Raw genomic sequence first — 23,018 nt, forward strand, 5'->3', positions numbered from 1 at the left:
AGCTACGATCACGTGATGTGATCACGTTGGCTTGAAGCAACGTTGGCTTAAATGAGGAGAGTAAGGAGGAAAATGAGAAAGAGGCGAGGCGTCAAGGGAGCATGGCTTGTGGAGGCTACGCGGCAGGCGTCATGCCCTCTCCTACCCTTCTATCCTCCTTGGTGTGAAACGAACTCGCTATCAATAAACGGCTCTGGAGTAGCGTGATGAGTAGCGCAATCTAGAACGCCATCTTTCGGCGACTGGCGGCGAACGCCCGGGGGTTCCAACTCAGATCATAAATGCATGGGGAACGTGAGAAAATCGCTGTTTCTTCAATATTGTGGGGATGTACGGAACGTCAATAGTTTTTGACATAATAAAGGAACATTTTAGAATAATTTGCGCTAAGTTGCGTGCCATGTAAAAGCGTATTAAAAATAAAAAAAAAGCCTGAACGGCATTATGCAGCAGACGACGTGGCGACGTCACGGAGACGTCGCACCGTCCACGTGACCCGCTCCGGCCAACCCAGGAAGTCCATCTCCGCTGCGTACAAAAATCGTCTGCTTCAAACGCCATTGCCTTGGAAATTGCCTTCTCAAATTTTTCACACGTATCCGATATTATGAAAACTTTGATAAAGTGTTTAGTCCTTTACCAACTTCACGACAGACTAGTTTCGAAAAGTGTGAACTTGGCGTTTATTTTTTAATCAGCCGTGTTGAGTCGATCTCCATGTATTCTCCCATAGGGCGGGCCGCCTCCTACAACCTCGAGTACCACGTGATTCGCGCCGCGCTGCTCTGTCGGCCCCATGTTAATAATAATAATAATAATAATAATAATAATAATAATAATAATAATGATAATAATAATCTTTATTTGCACAAGCAGGTGTTTTCCTGGGGGCGTGCGAGGCGAAACAAAAAGGCGAAAGCTCGTACGCTGGTGCGTCTGTTGGCCCAACCCCCAGGAAACGAAAACAAAGCTAAACGTAACAAAACAAGAAGTACGTAATATACAAAAAAAAAAAGCTACGCAATCTGTGGCGTTCGCGAGGCCCCCTAGCACGGCCCGCTGGAAGCGCGGCAATCGGAAGCAGTTCGCCGGACCGGACAAACGTCATAAATATACGCGGCCGGACGGAAGTAGCCGATAGGTTCATCTCCCTGGTGTCACGCTATAGATCAAGGAGGATAGAAGGGTAGGAGAGGGCATGACGTCGGCCGCGTAGCCTCCACAAGCTATGCTCCCTTGACGCTTCGCCTCTTTCTCATTTTCCTCCTTACTCTCCTCATTTACCATGCCAAGGTGTTGTGCCAACGTGACCACATCACGTGACCGTAGCTAGCTTTCGTCTTGCTATGGGGTACTAAATACACCACAGTCTAGCCTTCAATCTGATAAAGCCTACCGGACGGAGCGCGCGCAAGCCTGCAAGGAGTCCTTCTACAATCAACCATCCATCTCACACGTGACATGTCACGCGCACCAATCGCCAGAGAGATCTGCGGTCACGCTGGGCACAAAATCGTTTAAACTTTTTATGAATAGGCTTCACCAATATTGCAACGTGCCCCCTCCTAGTACTTCTCACCTCCTTGCTGTAGATCACGCTGTTTAGGGAGGCTCAAGTGAGGGTGGGTGCAACTGCTAGATCGGCGATCACGGGACATGGACGCCATTTAATTGCTAAAGTTTGCTGGGAGTCTATGGGGCAAAGGGTCGTTTTCTTTCCTAACTCGGGTCATAAAAGCCCATTAAGGTGCTTGAATAATTTACAAGAGGTATAAATGATTACTTTTCCATAGCCACCAGTTTTGTTGCGATAGGTTAAGTATTTTTTTAACGCGAAAAATGGTAAATTCCGCCATCTTATAGCGAGTTCGTTTCACGGCACTCGTGCCCACGCGTGCCCACTCGCAGCGTGGAACGGGTTCGTTTCGGCCGGCACTCCACGAGTGGTTGCACTCTCCGAGTTCGTTTCAGCGCTGACACCCCACGCGTGCATGCACTCGCTGCACCGAGAAAATCGGGAGTGCGCCAAAATGCAATCCCGTCATGCCTCGCTCCGGCGGGGCCGGCGAGGAGCGGGAGCAGACGACGAGGGTTCGTCTGCTACGATGTGTCGCGGCACCGAACGGAAAAAAAAAAGTAGATTTTCTGATAGAAATCGCGTCCCGCGGGCCACGAAATCAAATGCGAGCTTGAATTGTGAGCGTCTGCTATTTCCCCAAGGAAGCAATTGACAACCCGTGATTTATTTGCAGGTTTTAAATCGCTCTGTTGCCGTACAAACGCTGAAATATATCAGTGTGTAAAGGAATGCTCAGAACAAACGTAACAGCGGCCCCCGAGATATCTATCACCATCCGTGTGCGGGTGAAAAATTTAACATTTTTCGACAAAACTCCCCCAGCAGAAACCTCTGACTGCCCAATAAGCATCAGAGAAAGCTAGAGATGGTAACTTTACCCGAGGATTGGGCAACATCTTCATGTTTAACAGTTACCTACGTCAGCTAACTTGCCCCGTCGTATTTTGTTTGAGAATGCTCTCGTTCTCGACGCCCCTAACCAAGGCTAATATCTGATCCACCTATAATGACGATCCAAATCGAAAGTCCCAGTTTTGCTGGATATTCCCAAAGGCTAGTTTTAAGCCGCACCCTTTCAGTGGTTCACGCATAATACCATACTCAAACGGATCATGCTTCTGCTCGGACAGCATCATCAGTTTTCTTCAGTGTAAACGGTTATAAGAATTGAAAGATCGCAACCAGCTGCTTTGTAGACAGCTGGTTGCGGAAATTTACGCCGTCTGTAACTATCTCTACGGCAGCCGAGCTGCTTGAAGTCATCGCAACTATAAACTACAGGTTGCAGCGACCAACGTTTGTAGATAAACGTTGGTAGCGACTGCATTCTCGCATTCCCACGCATCACTCCGATCAGAAAGGCGCTAGTTTCGGTTTGAAGTCGGTACCTGTTCTACAGCATAGATGGCGGCAGCATCAGTCTTCTGCACTCGGTGCATTTGGCGAGTTCGTTTGAGTCCAGTTTTCCGTGCAACACTCTGTGAGTGCGATGCATTCTGGGAGAGAACTCGAACGGTGCCAGTGCGTGTGAAACGAACTCGTTGCTGCTTGTCTGGCAACTTTGCTTTCTCCGCTCGACGTTTGCAATTCTCGGAGCGAGAAGGAAGCGAGAGAGGCTGCGCCAAGGCGCTCGTTGCTTGCAATGGGCGCGTTCAGTAGCGGCCCCGGAGTCAAGGAGTCACTGACTCCTTCCACTGGACGGCCAAAAGTCACTTCCGGTGCACGTAACTCCGGGGCTTCGGAGTCAAGCTCCGAAGCACCGAGTCCGGAGACGGTGCACGTAGAGTCAAAGGAGCTAAAATGACGTAATTTCCTGACTGGTGACGATTTCCGGCGCTAAAAAAGGAAAAAAACAAACAATATGGCGGGATAAGCTGCTTCGGTTCTGTCGCTGGTGCCCGGTTTGCTCGCTTTTGTTAATGAAAAGTGCTCAAGTTAAGACGAATAACGCGTTCGAATATCTTTTTCAGGTAAGGCTCTTTCGGAAAATGCATTGGACAGTATTTTGTTTGGTTTGAATATGCTAATAAACAACGTAAACGTTCATTTGACGCCGTGTCTTGATCGCCATTGCACGGAAACTCGGTGATTATCGACGATAGTCCTGTCCGCGCTGAACAGAGCAAGGCAGGGTATGAACGCGAATTCGGTAGCTGGTCGGAAACTCACGCAGAGCATGCTCCCGATTGATGTTGTGTTTGCGTAGCTAAATCGGGGTGCACGTTGGCTGACGCTCGCTTCGGCCGACAAAACCTTGATCGCCGAGCGTATACGTGTGTATACGAATACATTTTCTTTCCGTGTGTATACGAATACATTTTATAGGAAGTTCGTTACGAAGGGCAGAACAAACGTATGGCCGTATAAAGGTATCGCAACCGGCGGGGTAGATTTGCCGAGTTCTGTATTTTGCGTGTGCTGACGACGTTTTTTGTCGGCTTTTATAACAGTAGCTGCCTTTGCACCGCCAAGCGAAGGGCTCGATGGGCTCGATCGCGTTGCATCGCTTCGAACAGCAGCGCTGATGTGTACAATCACCCGCTTTTTCTTCAACGACTTCGTCAAGACTTCTTCAATACCGGCGTCCAAGAAAAGCGATCGTGCTCGCCATCGTCTGCTTCCAGTTTATTCGGAGACCGTCTGGCACAGGGGAGGAAGCGGAAATTGCGTAGAAGCAGGTTTGGAGCCGCGGGTTTTTTTGCCGTTCAGTAGGCGCTCCGATGACTCCGACTCGAGGCACTCCGTTCGGAGGCAAGGGAGGCGCTACTGAACGCGCCCAATGGGAGGCGAGAGGAGGAAAGGCGCATGGAGCAACAGAGTTGCAACAGAGCGGGCGCCTGCTCTCTTGCAGGCAACACTGGCGCATATCCTTTCTCGAATCCTCTCCCTCAGGCGCTGCCATTAAATTGCAAACGCTCTCCAGGTTTTGAGTTGCGCCCACCCTCACTACAGCCTCCCTAATGCTGTTGCATGCATGTCGCGATCCTGGCGGTTGGTCATAGAAATTGACTCCGTAAGTGTGACGTCATGGGTCCAAACAAACCGTTGCTAGGGTCGTTGTTACGGACAAATACATGTGGCTAGGTTTTGCTACGAAAACCCGACCGTTCAAAAATCGGGAGTAGGATTTAAACTTCTAAAAATCGCATATAAAGAAAGCTTGAATATCATATATGTTTCGACAGAAGTGTGGAAGTAATCGCTTGTTTCTGAAATATTTACGACTGCAACTTCCGGTCCTCAAGATGCCTGCAGCAGACGACGAATGCAAGAAGAATGCCGTCTGCCACAGGCCCGCCGGCCAAGCCGGCGCCGGCGTCTGAACCGGGTGAATAAAGACGAGATTCTGATATGGAATTCGTTCCAAATATAATGAGTTTACGGTTAAATTATATGAAAAAAGTTTATCGAGAGTCCGGGCGTCGATTGAGATGATCGTCTGCTAAAAGATCGCAATGCACCCGTGAGAAAAGCACTTCAGGCAATCGGTAGAGATCCCAAATTATTTTTTCCGGACTCGCGCTATGGGAGGTTGCTTCGTACCTGGTTGTAACCATCGCGTGGAGAAAGATTCTTGCAGTTTCTTCAGATTTCCGCAAAACTCCAAAACGGGAAAGAACTGGATAAAAAACATAAGGTGAGTTTATTACAGATTGTACTCTCATCGCTGGTTCGATAGAGATCTTCACCGAAAGAGCACATCCACTAATTTTAATGTATAAAACAAAATTGTGAAATTTCGATAGTCATGCAATATTTTAATAACCTGACGACCTCAATAATAATAATAAAAAACGACTTACCTTGACGGCGTACGATTTGTTTCTCATGCTGGCCTGCACTATGCCGGTAATGCACTTCAGGTCGTCGGCGTAACTGATCTGCATGACGTGGTTTAAATTTTACGGAATTTTCGCCCCTCTGAACTAAGCTGGGTTCTTCAGAGAAAAAAAAAAAACACACAGTGCGGAGGCCTCTGCGGCCATGGCGATGCAGTTGCTTGTGTTGCTCGTTTACCAATGCAATTCAATGAAGACGCCCGCTGCAACAGAGGCCAGCAAATCTATCGTGTCGTCTGCTATCAAAGCAAAGCGGACTGGAATACTTCAGAAATGGCTTTCATCGTTGCAATACGACGCTGAGATGACAAGAAAATCTCCATAATTAGATATCAAGAAGTTAAGTTGCTTACAAAAAATTATTTACTTGCTTATAAGCGAAAATCTAGCCTCGTGTGGAGTCTTCATGCATTAGTCCATAGCAACGCCCCTAGCAACGGCTTGTTTGGACCCAGATGTCATGTTGTGACGTTATCACTTACGGGGAACGCGAGTGTCACTGGCTGTGTTCCAAAATTTACTCGATCCGACTCCGGAGTAAAAGTTTCGTACTGTGGCGTTCCAAAACTTACTCGAGCTTACTCGATGACGTCAGAACTCGCGTTCCAGAAGCGGGTTGTTTACTCCGGAGTAGTTACTCGCGCCACCCTCCTCGATCGGGGGGGTAAAGTCGGATCAAATCGAGTAAATACGTCACGTGATCTGTTCGTCGTCTGCTATCTGCGCCGAAAGCCGTCAAAGCTCGCTTACTCCGTTGGTTTTGGTGGCGGACGTTCGAAATGACAAAGAATTAGGTGCAGCATGTGTGGTTATTGCGATTTGCTGTTGTCAACGCAGGAATGGACTGCATTACATCCAGACCGTCCACCTTCCCCGGGAACGTGTACTTGTTATTATCTGAGTGCGAGCGTAAACAGGAGCTCCTCCGCATCCTCGTCCTCGGCGTTGGGGGAATGCCGTAATCTCACGTTGAAGGCCGAAAATGTTTGAACTCGGTATATGATAATGTAATATTTTTGTTTCCTCCAGAGTGTGCGTAATGAGAGGATAACGTTTGTAAAGCAGTGAAGGCTTCGAAAATTTCACTGAATCACATTCGCGTCAAAGCGAACGCGAGTTTCATATCATTCTGGAGAAAGCACCCTCGCGCTGTACCGCTACACCGTGTGGAATATATTTCTGCAAAACATAATCGGTGCAAATTACAATGCGTGGAATATATGCGTTTAGGGCACCGTGACTAGAATTGCAGCGATCGCGCTGATTAATAAAAACACATTTTTTTATGTCTAGCTGTAAGGAGTAAGTAATTTTGATCTCAATATACAGCTCAAAACGAAGGTGAGTAAAAGGAGCTGGTGGATCCACCTCAAAATACACCGCGTCGTCATTAACATTACCGTTCTTCGGGTGCTTTCTCCATGATCAAAAGGATCGTCTGCTATTTTCTGCCATCGCTGCTGTGTTTTCTTTTTGCCGCCGCCCAAGACGAAGCCAATCCGCGTAGTATCCAGGCGATTATCCTGGCCCCTGGCCGTTCCAAAATCGAGTCGCGGATCGTTTACTCGCGATGTCACGTGGTATTACCCGCTGACGTAGGAGGCAGGTTACTCGGGTAAGATTTGGAACATAGCCACTGTCGTCATGGCGGCCAACTTGTGGCTGCTGGAACTACCGTGGACTGTCGCATTGAAGAGAGACCTGCCGCAGAACAGGCGTCTGCCATCTAATAGCGAGTTCGTTTCACGGCACTCGTGCCCACGCGTGCCCACTCGCAGCGTGGAACGGGTTCGTTTCGGCCGGCGCTCCACGAGTGGTTGCACTCTCCGAGTTCGTTTCAGCGCTGACACCCCACGCGTGCATGCACTCGCTGCACCGAGAAAATCGGGAGTGCGCCAAAATGCAATCCCGTCATGCCTCGCTCCGGCGGGGCCGGCGAGGAGCGGGAGCAGACGACGAGGGTTCGTCTGCTACGATGTGTCGCGGAACCGAAAGGAAAAAAAGTAGATTTTCTGATAGAAATCGCGTCCCGCGGGCAACGAAATCAAACGCGAGCTTGAATTGTGAGCGTCTCCTATTTCACGAAGGAAGCAATCGACAACCCGTGATTTATTTGCAGGTTTTAAATCGCTCTGTTGCCGTACAAACGCTGAAATATACCAGTGTGTAAAGAAATGCTCAGAACAAACGCAACAGCGGCCCCCGAGATGTCTATCACCATCCGGTGTGCGGGTGAAAAATTTAACATTATTCGATAAAACTCCCCCAGCAGAAACCTCTGACTGCCCAATAAGCAGCAGAGAAAGCTAAAGATGGTGACTTTACCCGAGGATTGGGCAACATCATCATGTTTAACATTTACCTACGCAGCTAACTTGCCCCGTCGTATTTTGTTCGAGAAAGCTCTCGTTCTCGACGCCTTCACCAAGGCTAATATCTAATCCACAATGACGATCCAAATCGAAAGTCCCAGTTTTGCTGGATATTCCAACAGGCTAGTTTTAAGCCGTACCCTTTCAGTCGTTCACGCATAATACCATGCTCAAACGGATCAAGCTTCTGCTCGGACAGCATCATCAGTTTTCTTCAGTGTAAACGGTTATAAGGATTGAAAGATCGCAACCAGTTGCTTTGTGGACAGCTGGTTGCGGAAATTTACGCCGTCTGTAACTATCTCTACGGCAGCCGAGCTGCTTGAAGACATCGCAACTATAAACTACAGGTTGCAGTTGCCAACGTTTGTAGATAAACGTTGGTAGCGACTGCATTCTCGCATTCCCACGCATCACTCGGAACAGAAAGGCGCTAGTTTCGGTTTGAAGTCGGTACCTTTTCTACCACATAGATGGCGGCAGCATCAGTCTTCTGCACTCGGTGCATTTGGCGAGTTCGTTTGAGTCCAGTTTTCCGTGCAACACTCTGTGAGTGCGATGCATTCTGGGAGAGAACTCGAACGGTGCCAGTGCGTGTGAAACGAACTCGCTGCTGGAAAACCACCAGGAACTCGCTGCTGGAAAACCACCGCTGTTGGAAAACCACCAGGATCGCGACCGGCGACAGCATGACACTTTTATGACGTCATCAGCCTGAAACTGAGGGACCATTTTTTTTTTTGGACGCGGTAAACACGCCCGTCGCACCCGTCGGAGACGCGTTCCAGTTCCAGGCAGCATACCCTAATGAATCCGAATAACAAATAGAAAAACGCTGGACGCGGGTAGGTGTTCGAACGCCAAGGTACAAAATCTTTACCCTGGAGTTAGATCGAATAAATTTTGGAACACAGCCCAACTGGTGTGTTTGCGGGGTTTACCGTGCTTCAAAAAGTGGTCCCTCGAGTTCCGTCGTTGCGGGGTCGCGATCCTGGCGGTGTCGCGTCGCGGTGTCCTCGTGCAGCCGTGTGGCCGTGTTGGATAGCTTGGCAGACGCTTGTTCTGCAAGTCGTTCTCCTTTCCAGGCTCTCCACTGTGGCAGTTCACGGAAGCTTCCCCAGCCAGAAGTTGGGACGCGGCGACGACAACGACACTCCCTTTCGCTTTGTTTTTCCGCCAGCATTTCTGCGACTAACGGCCAGGATTGCGATGTTGTCATTTCGGGACCACTTTTGATGCATGGGGGCATTAGCGGGATAGGACGAGAAACCAAGCTAAACATACCATACTGAAACAGGTTCAATTGGTTCAGTCGTTCAGTGAGTTCATTTCAGTCGTGGCGAGCAGTCAGAGCGGATGGAGGAGTGCAAGCTATGCGGCCACAAAACGCGCGGTTTTGTTTCTTCTTATTAATGAGCTAACTACGCGGACTAATTGAAATGTTTGTCGTTTCATGATGCATGCGAAATCGCACGCTGTCTGTGCACCTCAGCACCAAAACACGTGGCCGTGTAGCAATAAAAGTTGCTTTGAGTTTTATTTTCTTCTTCTTTTTGATATGTTTGCAATGACTGGGCCCGCCGAAGCTCTAAAAAAGAAGTGTAGGTGAAATTCAGGGCAGGTTCAGTAAGTTTGGTAGGTGATACGTCGCCACCTTCGATTGAGCAAAAAAACGAAACAAGAAAAAGCACGCAAATACTTGGCCCAGGTTGGCCTACGCGCCTACGCGCGAAGCTAACATGGAGAGCGATTTGCGCTTCACTAACGTTTGCAACATTTCATATTTCGTTATGCCGTAAATTATAGTGATTTGCTGCTTGTATTCACTGGTAATAATAATAATAAAAAAATAATAACTGCCCACTGTTTCTTTAAATAACTTTGGAGGAGCGAGATTTCTCTGAGCATGCGCAGTGAAATTCTCGCACCCCTCTTCACCAGGCCTAGAAATTTTTAACATGGACTCGGAAGGAAGCCGTGAGAGATCCTGAAACTTTTTAATTTATTGCAAACTTTACACGTTTAATACTGTAGCAAAATATCTGCAGACAGCAAGAAGCAAACTTGGGATCGATGGACAGTACGTCCATAATAACCCAAGTTAACCGAGAAGAGGAACAACTAACAAATTTTCCTCCTGATAGAGGTAGGTTCACAGCAATATGGCGCCTTTCGCGATTTGTATCGTAAAAGAGGGAGGTAGTGTCGCTGTTCTAAACTGAAAAGCGCGCTCGGTGCGTGCTTTTTTTCACGCTGCGGGTGTGTCCGAAGACCGCTTGCAGGTCCTGCACTACAAAACTCGGGGCAACTAGCACGGAAACCTGCGGGCGGGAGCAAAAGTCGTCGCGCGTATTTAGCACAATTTTACGCTTTAGGGTTAGCCCCGTTAGCGGTGTGTGCTTACAAACTGCGCTTAGCTACTGCTCGCTCCAACCAATGTGCTCGCTTTTTGACCTGTGAGCAGGAAAAAGGACGCTTTGTTGACATGAGTCCTATATCGTGTAACCAGTACCAAGGCTGTCATCTCCGTGCTGTCGCGGCAGGCGCGGCGTGGGGATTGCGAAGAGCAAGTTGGGCTGTTTACAAGAGAGCTTCCCCCGTCTTTGCAGTTCAGAGCGCCTTGTTCTACGCACGCAGCATTTCTGGCGAAGCGTAGTTTTCATTCATGAGCGCTTAATCGGGCACTCCAAATGCGAGGTTTACTTTTTCGTTTTTCGCGACCACCGCGCTATCCAGACCACGGGCGTGAAAACATAGCAAGTCCAAGGTCCCATCGCGTGCGTGTATTGGGAAAGGTGGCGTGGTCATGCATCCTATATTTTTTCCTAAAAAAATTGGCCTACGTTTTTGCTGCGTTTTAATGGAGTATATATTCACATTTGAGCCGCCGGTACCGCTTGACTGGAGTTAGCGCGCAGAGGGGTTCGAACGGGGGATGACCAACCGTTAACGGGAATTTTCGCTAGTGACCCAGCCATGTGTCTGTGAGCTCGCCTGTGTGTGCAGATCTGTAACGTTCAGTGCGCTAGTCTGCTGAGTTTGGTTCTTTCGAGTGTCGCTTAGCCTAAAGTCGACCCGGTGGATCGTGGAGCTCGCGGCAAGACGCGAAGCTGTAGCAATGGCCAGTGTACTGGGACCGCACACGTAAAACTCGTCCGGGACCGCTCTCGAAGATGGGTGAAGGTAAGCGGTTTTCTTATGGCACACCGGAGTAGCCCCCTCCCATCGTTGCCGAATATCGCGACGGTGCCCTACTGCGCACATTTCCTGCTTGTAATCGCTGGCCGTAACTCGGACCGATTTCCGATCTGATTGGCGTGTTCGCGACAACTTTCGCGGCTTGGTGTTGGACGGTTGCTTTCGCCCAAGTGTCTTCTTTTGAATCGCCTTTTTGCCCTAACTTGTGTCACTCCTATAGCACGCCTGATTGTTGTAGAGTGTAGAAAATGGGAGAAGGACGTGTCCTGATCCCACCTTGTACGCTCTCCAATATTCCCTGTTGCACCTGATTTGTTCGTCCTTTACCATAACAGATTTTGTTAGTGATTTGAGTGGAGAGTGCTTCCTTTTCATAGCTCTGTCCGGTGTAGCATCGACGTCGTGGCTTTTCTTGGCAGCCAGCTAGAATGAGTGACTGTGTTTGCTTGCTTTTGTGTATGAGGCAAAGGGGGGCGTGGTTCAAGAGCACTTCGGAAAGCTCTACCAAGGCTTCTTTTCTTTGTGACCCTGCAGAGTTATACATGCTATCCCAACATGGTCTTCTGCATATATGTAGTGATGTTGACTCGGTTAATAGGTATGTTCCGATGGATCTGCTATCCTAAGAGGGCCTTGCTTAAGCTATGCACATATCGATTGGCTTGGGTGCTAACATGCTCAACCTCCACCTACATCCGTGTATGTGTACGTATTCACTAGAGGTGCCTTTGTTGTATCCATATTGACATTCGTGGGTATATTTGCGGTCCAACCAAGTTCCTGCGTGTGACTGGGGAGGAGATTCTTTTGAGATTTAGAGCTGGTGGTGGATTGGGCACAATCAGGGGATATCTTTAGGTCTTTAACTTCTCTGTCGGTGAGCATACAGCTAGAAGCAGCTGGGGATTCTCAACTAGCCCAGTTGCCCATTGATTGCGTCGCGAGCTGGTGCGGGATGGCACTGGATGGACCATGGAAAAGTCGAGTGTGCCTCTTCCCTCAAAAGCGCTGCTCAGATCTGGCCTTTATAGGGTGTTTTCACTGACATAATTTCGTCCACCATTTTGTTACGTGCTGTCTGGCATGTGCAAATGGCTAGCTTTCTAAGGATTTACATGACCTCTTAAAGGGGCCCTGCAATGACTTTTTTACTAATTTTTAATTTGCACCGAACCTGAGCGCACTGAACGTAATAACTTAGCGAAACTTTTCTTTTCTTGAAATTCCCTTTATTTTAAAAGTTATAGGCAAATTAAAATGACAAAAACAAGCAAAAAATAACCTCCCTCATGACGTCCTTGGTTACTTGAGAGTGGCCGTGAACTAGAGAAGAAGTAGTGAGCTCATCGAGCGCTCACGGCTGCCGCACTCCCGTGTCGACGGTGCGAGAGGGCACCACTAAAGCGTGTTCTAGATAGGCTGTATGCAGCGGGCAGCCAGAGCGGCTCTCATTGCATTTGCTGCGCGGTTAAACACTAAGTCGGCATGGCACTTCAATGGCCACAAACGACAGCAAACACATGGTAAAGATCAGTTCAGAATGGGAGCTACTTTGCGCTGCCATACTGCAAAAGGGCCAAACTGCAAGACAAAGCTTCTCGCCGAAGGCCTTCGGAACGCTCGGAGCCGGTCGGATCCTGTTGCCCATACGACCGCAGCGCCGCTGCATACATCCGGGATCTTTCCGTGTCGGCACCTGATCCCACTACTCTTTTCTAGTATGCGCCGCCTTTTCCGCCACTTGGTGGCGGGTTTGTCGACGTTTCTTTTCTTGTTTTCATACTTTATAAACTGCATTTGTTTCTTTTTTGATCTAAAATACTGAACAAAAACTACTTTTATAAATAATTGAAACGGTTCGCGCCACTTATATTTTGTATTTCAACTAAAAAGAAGCCGACTAAAAAGAAGCTTTTAGCGGCTCTGACCAGTAGTAAGCCCAGAACCAAAGACGTCACATTTTGCGCGCTTTCAATACCGCGGGTCGCCCTCGTCGGTGAAGGAGGTTTCCATGTCGTCCGGTTAAGATATGACGCACTGATATTTAGTTACTCTCTCCGTGCCCGCTGGCTTGCCCGACCCCTAAGAGACGTGGAAACCGCAAAAAAGGTAGACGCTTAAATATGATTGCAGGGCCCCTTTAAAGGGGCCCTGCAGTCCTATTTAAGCGTCTACCTTTTTTGCGGTTTACACATCTCTTGTGGTTCGGGCAACCCACCGGGTATGGAGAGAGTAACTAAGTATCGGTGCATCATATTTTAACCGAACGACGCGGAAGCCTCCTCCACCTATGGGAGCGCCCCGTGGTACCGAACGCGTGTAGCATGTGACAACATTGTGACGTTGTTGGTCCTGGCCAGCTCCTGCCTTACGACTGGTCGGAGCTGCTAAAAGCTTTTTTTTTTTTTACTCGAAATAGAAAATATAAGTGCCGTGAACCGTTTCAGTTATTTATGAAAGTAGTTTTTATTCAGTATTTTAGATCAGAAAAGAAACACATCCAGTTTATAATGTATGGAAACAAGAAATGACCCGTCGGCATACCCGCCACCAAGCGGTGGAAAAGGCAACGCATACTAGAAAGGGGTAGTGGGATCAGGTGCCAACGTGCGCCACGCATCGCTGTGAAGCGGCGAGCGTAGAAAGGTTCCGGATGTATGCGGTGGTGCTGCAGTCATATGGACTCAAGGATCCGGCCGGTTCTGAGCGTTCCGAAGACCTTTGGTGAGCCGGTTTGGCTTGCGGTTCGGCCAGTGCAAAGTGGCTCCCATTCTGGACTGACCTTTACCCCATGTTTGCTGTCGTTTGTGGCCAACGAAGTGTCACGCCAAATGCCGCAGCAAATGCCATGCGAGCCGCCCTGGCCGCCTGCTTCGTACAGCCTATCCAGAACATGCTTTAGTGGTGCCCTCTCGAGCCGTCGACATGGGAGTGCGGCAGCTGTGAGCGCTCCCTGAGCTCACTACCCCTCCTGTAGTTCACGGCTACCCAAGCCAGGACCAGGGACGTCTTGATGGAGGTTATTTTTTGCTTGTTTTTGTAATTTTAATTTGCCTATAACTTTTAAAATAAAGCAAAATTCGGGAAAGGAAAAGTTTCACTAAGTTACTTTGTTCAGTGCAAATTGAAAACCAGTCAAAATGTCGTTGCTGGGTTCCTTCAAATGCATAGAGCACATAAGCTTATATCATGTCTTGCCACACTGACATCTCAACAGGTTGCAATGTAATCCTTCGAATTAGTAAATTTGTTTGAAAAAAAAAAAAAACAAGGTAGCAACAAAATGGTGGATTGATGTCATGTGTAAACACCCTATTGTAAATGCTGAAGGCTGTCATATTATGTGGTATGTTTATGACTGAAGCAGGTGGGGTCAGAAATGAGGCTTATTCTGTAAGTGTGAAATCCCACAAACTGTTATTGGAGTTTCATGCTCACGGTTATTTCTTATTTGGTGTAATATGTCTCTAATTAGGGAACTGAACTGTGGACCATTTATGCTACTTGATTAATATCAAATAGAGCTGCACAATGTTTTTTTTTTTCTGTCTGGTGCATAACACTCCCATTTCTTCCTTTGTGCTGGATGAAGCTTTGAAGGCCAGTCTAGTTGTGAATAAGTAGTTTTTTTTTTCTGTTGTTTCAATTCTAAGTCAGGGGAATGGGGGGAAAGAAAGCTGAGTGGCCTGGACTAGGCTGGCTGTAGTCAGAGGAACAACATTTTCCAGTGGTCTATGAAGGACTCGAGAAGCGCGTTTGTGATGGTTGAGCATCGAAATATTCACATGAAGTGCCTCCAAAAGTGAACCAAAGAGGTCTCCGACAGCTATAATTTTATTAGTGGCACTACTTTAATGCTGCAGGAACTAGCTGACATGCATCTGGGTTTAATTGTTCTTACAAATAGATTCAGTATTAACTGTCAATGACAGGGCTTTGCCGAATTCCTGCACTGGTGGAAATTCATTTTCTGTTGTGGCAGTGTGTATGCCACTAGGAAGGTTGCAGAGGCCGGCTGCCATTGGATAACACGTCTTCGTGAGCAAAATGTTTTACAAATGGGGTGTTTCCCAACATCCCGAGTGTCTGCCAGTTTGGCCGTATTCCACATCTGACAGCCTGGGGGATTGTAAAATAGCCTGTTTTCTTTCCACAATCTCCATGATGATCGAAGACACTGGAGCTGTTTCGACTGCAACAGCGAGTTGCTTCATACTTAAATAATGGCCCGCTTCTAGCTTTTGGTTATCTGCTCAGTATATTCCCTATTTTCGCTCGTGCCCCGATGTTGCGCCACTGGTCTTGCATCTAGTCCGATAGATCTGCAGCCTTTTCGGTGGGAAAGGCTGCAGACCACCTCCCTTCCAAAGTACTCTCCAGTTTCATTGTCACTGCTAGGATACAATCCTGGAGCGCGTGGTCGCTAATCTTGCTCCCAGACTTTATGGCATGGATGGAAGTGTGTTTTGCATTCTACTAGTGGGTTGCAAGGTTGTTAAAAGCAAATGGACAAATTATCTTGCTGCATGTGGGGTTTTATTGAGACACTTCCGGAGTGGGGAAAACACCTGTGACACTGTGTTGTTGCCTTGCTGCTTACTTTCCTTTCTGGCGTGTAAGACTATATCATATTTTCTGAACCATAGTCTGGAGGGGCAAATCTTGCTTTCAAAATAAGTTTTTAGATTGCCTGCACTTGGCACATAGTCTGCACTAGAGTCACTGAATGTTCCCAGAGTACCGAAACTCCCAAGCTTCGTTTCAGAACCGAGTCACGGCGCAGCAGTCGTGCTCCATCCTTTCCCCTATATGGCGCTGCCCTGTGCGGTCGAAGCGAAGTGCGTACAGTGTAGTGTTTCTTCTCATTTGAGCTCTTCAATCCACTTTCCTGGTCTGTGGCGACACTGATTTCTTTTAATTGAAGTTCTTTCCTTCGTTCTGAGCGGTGCGTGGCTTGCTCCTCACTGTCTCATCTCTCTGTCGTCTCGAAACACATCCAAGTCGAGTTTTAGCCTTAACGTCTGAGGTGTAGAGTTTCAAATACAGCACCAGCGCAACCGGGGCGAACAGACGAGTCGGCAATCTTTGGCGAACCATATTAGCGGCCACTTGATTTAAAAAAAATCTAGAGAAAATCAATGCACCTTCCGTTTTGTCCTAACTCATAGATGTCCAGAGCACTCGTGCGTACCTGACATACCCGTGGTAATGCGGAAACGTTTTATATGCGTTTTTTGTTGTTTTGGGTCCATCTCCAAAATGGCCGACTGATAACTTCTGCCATCGAAACTGGATTCTGCGGGATTTACTTTTGGTAAGCGGGCTGAATGGAATTTGGTACTCTGGGAACATTCAGCAACTCTATTCTGTGCCTGGTGCTTAGTCCCAACGTAAAAACTTTCTCATGCGCAGCTCACTTTGAGTCCTGCTTTCACAAAGAAGCTATACATAAATAACATATTCAATTTCAACTTATAAACATCTGTAGTCCGGAAGATACGATAAGTGCTTTGAGATGGAGTGTTTGAAATTGGAAATGTTTGGACAAGTTTGGTCTACCTTTTGGGATGTATTTGGTTGTCTTGGCAGGTTAGTTTGCTAGTAGCATGGTTGTATAGTTTTCGTTCTTATGTTCTCTTGGCTTCAATGGGGACGTAAGGAGGCATGGATTCTTATGTTACCTTTTAAGCTTTGGAGTTATGACAACAAGAAGATTTGCGTAGCCGGAAAGTTTTGAGCAGTGTATTTGGGTTCCTGATAAGGATAGATAACTGGGCAAGTTGGTAAGAGTTCATGTTGAAAAGCAGCGGATTTAGTGTAACAAGAGCTCCTGAGGAAGGAAAGAAAATAAGTTCCACAATCAGATGAAAAAAGAAGGGGACATATTCGATGACACAGACACCCAGCAAGTGCGCAAACATTTGACTCCATGTTTTTCATTTCATTGTCTTTCTTATTAATGTTCGATTAAAAAACCAGTTGTTAGTCAGCGCTTGTCTTGCGTTCTCTTTGTCCTTTTGTACTTGTCCCAGTCACACTGTTTTTCAACATATTTGGGTTCCTTTTAATATGTTTCATCGATTGACAGATTGCGCGGAAATGAGTCTTTGTGCTTCCATTCTTTTGCACGGTCATTTGGGTGACAAAATAGTGGGTTGAGACAGAAGAGCATTAGCCATGTTTGTTCCCAATCTAAATTGTTTGGTTCGGCAAAAGTTAATTTTACTGAGTGTTTGGTACCTAGGCTACTATGCGAAAGTTTTACTAAATTTTAGTTTTCTGGGAACTCTAGGAAAGTTGAATTACCACGTTTATTTTACAGTAACCAGTAAACATGTCCCAGGTTTCTTCTTTGTCATAGAGCATGCAAGAACCATTCATCTCTGTCAATGGAAGGAGCCTAACAAATGACAAGGCAGCGCTGATGATTTTCTACAAAACTGCTCTTTGAGCTGGGACAGTGAGCGAATGAAAGGCCATTGTTGTAATCACAGTGTAACAGTAATTTGTTTCTGGAAACTTTATTCTTGTCATTCACTCGACTCCTTTCATTTCATTTCATTTTATTATACCTCAAAGGCACTTCTACCGAAGTGCATTACATGAGGGGGGATAAGAATACAAACTCACATAAAAACAAACAAAAGCAAAAGTAGATTCACAAACAAATACAAATAGTAATATTTGCCGAAAAATGGCTAGGGTTAAATCGCATCAGGATGCATAAAAAAGAAAACTAATGACTAGCTACCGACATAAACATTTAGACTAACGAAAAACACTTTTGAGGTGTGCCTTGCAAAGATCGCGGAATTTAGCTGGATTATTTTCGAGAGCAATAGCCTCAGGAAGAGAATTCCAGTTATTGATGGCTAGAGAGAGCGGGGAATTTTGAAATTTATTAGTTCTCGCAAATAGAGGGTTTATTTTCTGGCTGTGGTCACGACGTAAGGAGATGTGAGATGGAGGTTGGCAGTAATGGTTTCGGAATGACGAAGAGGAATAGTAGATTTTGTGGAACATGACAAGACGAGCAAGTTTAGTTCTTTCGGCCAGTGGGCAAAGGTCTAGATTTGTTTTAAGTGCGGTTACGCTTGATGTCCGTGAGTAGTCATGAGATATGAAGCGAGATGCTTTATTCTGAACTGATTCAAGTTTGTTAATAAGGTAAGCTTGATGCGGCCACCAAATAAAGTCCTTCTATTAATTCCAATGACTGCACTGATGGAAGCGGTGTGCCATATGCCAAATTGTGCCAAGAACGAAAATGTGCTACATGTTGCACCAAAATGCCATTTGTGCTAAGAATTATGCCAAACCTGTGCCAAGATCGGCTTATGAAAAGCAAAGCATAAAAATATTTTTATTGGTCGACTTTATTATTGAGCAGGGATGTGACATCTGCGCCATTTGCGCCATTTTGATACAAACCCAAATTTCTGCGCCTAGTTGCGCCAAAAACGCGAAATCAGTCGAAATTGTGCCAGACTGCACCAAAGATTCCGGCGACGCTGGATTTTGCGGGAAACGAGAGCTTGGTTGGCAACATTCGATCTCGTCGTAGTAAAGTACACGGCACGGGTTCAGGGTGGCGCAAGCAACCGCCGGATTCAAAGATTTTAGCTGTAGTACCCTTTACCTATGATACGTGGTCTTTTCCCGATTTTCCTTCTATATTCCGGTGTCATTTGTGACTGCATGCTACCGGTGTGCTGTCACGCGGTCTCGCTGTCTGGCCACGCGAGATATGACGCACAGGCTATCAAGATGAGCAAGTATTTCTTTTGTTCTGAGCCTAAACCTTTTCTTATAAGTGCTATTGAGCGCCTCCATTGTCAGTGTGTCTAGCGACCGGGAAAACCGGGAATTGTCGGGAAATTTTTAATTACCGGGAAAAATCGGGGAATTGTTAGGGATATTGTCAAAAAGCGAGCTCATTTTCCCAGTCAGGGAAAATGAGCAAGAAACGCCATCGAGTGCCCTGAGCAAAGACTTGAGGACTTCGGGGCAGAAAATAGGCAATAAATTCTGCTTAGAGCGGAGCGCGGGCTCTGCTCACCCGATGTAGAGTGTGCTACCCGATGCAAAGGGAACAGCCAACAAATCCAGTCAAGGCCTTGGATTGGATCGAGGGCGCGACACAAGGCTAGATCCAATTAGAGCTACTAAATTTAGTAAGAAATGGAAAAGCCGCAGACCCCAGTCTAATCCAAGCCTTAAGCCGAAAGTGGATTTGGCGGCCATGCTGCCATCCGGAAGTGGCCTCTTCACTGACGATGTCGGCGGCAAGAAAGTGCTCGTTTAATCTGGACTGGACGAACCCGATCGGAATATGCAAGTTGTATTAAGCCCGTGCAAAATGATCCTTTCAGTGCTCAATGCTTGTGTTGTAATTGTCTTATATATTCAGCTGCCTCTACTGTGGTCAGGGAATTTCGCCTGAAATTGTCAGGGAAAATCTGGAAAAGTCAGGGAATTTCAAAATAATACTTTGCTAGACACCCTGATTGCGTAATTGTTCATTCGTGTCCGTACTCTTCTCGTCAAAATGGACGGCGCCGTCGCCGTGAGTACTTTCGGTTACCCCACACATGCTTCCAGTGCGTGAACAATCGAATGAATCGGTCACACACCCGTACTTGGCACGCATGTGCTGCTCATAGCTTTTCTACCAATTCACTATTGACCTTGGGACTCACTTTTGTGGGGAGTTTTTTTTTTTTCTATCTGCACATGCTCTTTACGAGCGTCCGATGGATATCTGGTTGTAGTAAACCGTGCTTCCCTGTTCATGCTCTCGAATCACCGCTTTAAAAAGTTTTGCACTACAATTGCTCTTTGGCACCAGTTTGTATAAGCTTAAAGTACCTGGTGCCCATAGTTTTGCAGCAAGCCTGTGTTTGTTGTCCTCATCTATGCGCATTGGACTCGGGTTTGCCTTTTCTTTTTTTTTTTGTTCTTTTATATTTTATCTCGGTGCAAATCGGCGCTGATGACTTATTGGAACCAGGGTGGAAAAAAATAACGTATAAAGAAGAAAAATCAGATTTATCGGATTTATATCAGATTTTTTTATGATTTCAGTTGCTGATAAGCTGCTCTAACATGTCCTGTTCCTACTCTGCTCCAAACTGTAGACTTCTCTGCTCCAAAGTTGCTCCAAGATGCGTAAACTGCTGCTCCGAAACGAGAATTTCGTGCTCCTAAGCTACTTCAAAATCCAGATTTTTCTGCTCCAAAAACTGCTTCACCTGTCTCACCCCTGATTGAGAGAAGTAGGAAGAAAGAAAAATCATACAAATATCTATTTCGCAGCATCTACTCACCATATAGCTTGTTTCATCTTACTTAGGTCATAGCACTGTCGAAGACTAAAACATACAACTACGAACACACACACTAAAAGTGTGTAAAGGGGCTTTTGCTGTACTTCACTGCTTTAGTTGAAAGAACGCTTACATGGATGAATTGTTTGTGCTTTGACGCTGTTCGGTTCGTCCCATTGGCTCATAGCGCCGGCTGCACTTTGAATTAAGGTGAGAAAAGGTTTAGAGATTGCTTGTGAACTGTGCTGGCCGGTTGATGCGGTGGTGGGTTGATCGCCGCTATCGTCTGAATTTCCAGACAATGTCGGCGATGTCAGGAGTGAAGTTGCAAGAAGACATTGCCAAATAGTAGGATGGCGGCTATTCTGATAAGACATTGTACTTCTGATGAGAGCAGTTGATTATCATGTCTACCCCATGCCTCTGTGCCGCCTGTCACCAGCGTGCCTGTCAAGCTTTACCGCTGAGACTGTAGCCAATGCCACAAGCACGAGAGGTTGCTGCTTTGAAGTGTTCTTCCGCAGACCGAGCGCTCTTGTTAGAAATGCACGTCTCAAATCCCGGGGCGTGGGCTAGCTCGCGCTTGTAGCTTTGGCTGCAGTCTCAGCTTAAGGGTGAACGGAGTATATAAGCAGCTGCTGGCATGAGGGAGTGCCTGTTCCAGGTCTACCTTTTTTAACCTTGATTTGAGGCGGATCTCTCATTTTAAAAAGCTACTACGAGAAGCGAAAAAAACTCTGGTCTTTTTTTAAATAAATGCGCTAGTCAAGGTAGTTCCCGCTCAGCTGTCGATCAAAAAAGCAGCAAACTTTGACCTCACTCTGGTTCCAATATGCTAAAGAGCACTGTCAATTTTGAAGCACAAGTGTAGCTTTTCATATTATTTATGAGGGGGTATTTTCTTCAGATTGTAATATTGCAGTGTTGAGTGTTTTTAAAGGGGGGAGGGAAGGAGACACATTTTATTGATTGACATACTTTAGTTCGTTTGCTGGATTTTGCAGTAATTTTACAGAATATATATTTACGGGCTAAATAAGCTGCCTGGTGTAAAAGTGGGAGGGGAAAGAGGCTTTATCCCTACTGAAGTGTTGCATTAGGATTCCTTTTTCAACACTTTTTTGAGTACCTATTTTAAATAGAACCTACTCTGACCAGAACCTTATTTCTAAAAGTAAGGTTCTGTGTTCCTTTTTCACTATGTATTTTAATTACAAAAAGTTATAAGCAGTATGGACCAGTATGAAAGAGAAGCCTGCAGTCATTATCATAGATGGACTTATGTGGCGATGCAATCCCTTTCATTCTCGAGTGATGTGCTAACAGACGTTGGCATCTGTTTCAAAAGCGTCAGCAGCTGCTCCAAACCAGTATTTTGACTGTTACTGAAAGTGCTGCAAGAGGCCAAATACCGCTTCCATTCCGGTGATTAGCATCTAATTTTTCTGCAGGAAAACAGATGTGTGAGCCTTTTTTTCTATGGACAATGCAGTCTATACTTGATTGTATATCCATTGTTTCTTTTTAAATTAGCTAATCTTCTGCAGTCTATGCTGCAAACTTGAAATATTTGAAGTTGTCAGTGTAATCTAGGCAGAACTTTGCATAGCAAACATGCACCTTGACTAGCGTCAATTGTCAACTCTTGCTGAGTTGTGTATTTTTGTTATAGCCTCTTGCTGTTTCGAGCACTGCCGCCTTTTGGATTACTGTTAGTCTGTCAACAAAGTGTACTGGAAATTATTCACGACCACTCATAGATGTTGGGTCAGTGTGTGTGTGAGATAGCTTCAACAATAATGACATGCATTACATGACTGGCACTTCTGGTCTCAAACATGCATTTGTGAACAGACAGTAGGTACTCGCTTTTGAATAGTATGGGCCAAGGAGCATCCTTAGACTTGTATTTTTAGTTTAGGAATAATTGAACCAAGCTTCATGCATAGTCACAAGGGTGACTTTTTAAAGGTGGCATTAAAACACACTATTGGTATCATGCGCTACATTTAAATATCCTGAAAAAAAAAAAAAAAAAATTGCCTATACTTTGTTTTAGCTTCCGTCCGAGCGCAGCCAAAGGCTGAGGGACGGTTCGCAACTTGGAGAAGAGCTCCCTACGCACCACAAAGTAGTCCGCAAAAGTAATTTTTTTTAAGTAACTGTTTTGTGCTTAAACATTGCACAATATTCCAGATGTGTACTGCTGAGAAGGATTTGCAACTAAAGGAATTAGATATCTGAAGTTTATGTTTTTATTAATATATGTAAATGCACGGGTTTTGGGGAAAACACATACATCCGCTGGCAACATGGCTGCAGCGCTCGGTTTTTACTGTGTGAATCCGTTCCCGTAATGACCAATATATGTGCTTCGTTGCTTTCCTTACCGAGTCGCTTCAAAACGTCCTTTCGCTAAAACACGCTTGCGCGTCAGGCGCGAGAGGTCGTGAAGAATGTCTACTTTCAAATTCGGCAGGAGACTCCGGCTGCGTTGTACCGCGAATGCGTTGTAAACAAGAAAAACGTCCGGGTTACTACAATTCATTGATATGCGGCGAAGTCAGGGCACCCCTTCACCTGGTTATCACATTGAACGCCGAGAAGCTGGGGGAGAGTACTGCGCCTCGAGCCCTGGCATATCCGGACAATACAAGGAAACATCAACGGCCGGTTCATCGGGCACCTTGCAATGTGTGCCTAC

The 23,018-nt window shown here is 46.4% G+C and overlaps 1 protein-coding gene across 3 annotated transcripts in view; it reads left to right on the forward strand.

The window, feature by feature from the left end:
• The first annotated feature begins 9,661 nt into the window (after positions 1-9,661).
• LOC8035684 (carboxy-terminal domain RNA polymerase II polypeptide A small phosphatase 1) overlaps positions 9,662-23,018 on the forward strand; it is an 81,626-nt gene continuing 68,269 nt past the window's right edge. The window contains exon 1 of one of the 3 annotated variants that reach the window (XM_040503782.2): positions 9,662-9,936. In XM_040503782.2, coding sequence (XP_040359716.1) covers positions 9,864-9,936 — 73 coding nt within the window. In that variant the 5' untranslated portion in view covers positions 9,662-9,863. Of the gene's footprint in view, positions 10,974-23,018 lie in introns of all 3 variants that reach the window. The other 2 variants (XM_029974303.4, XM_040503780.2) reach the window with 2 other exon arrangements.

The sequence above is a fragment of the Ixodes scapularis genome, unplaced genomic scaffold, assembly GCF_016920785.2.
Source record: "Ixodes scapularis isolate PalLabHiFi unplaced genomic scaffold, ASM1692078v2 PGA_scaffold9__187_contigs__length_104089568, whole genome shotgun sequence".
Lineage (NCBI taxonomy): Eukaryota > Metazoa > Arthropoda > Arachnida > Ixodida > Ixodidae > Ixodes > Ixodes scapularis.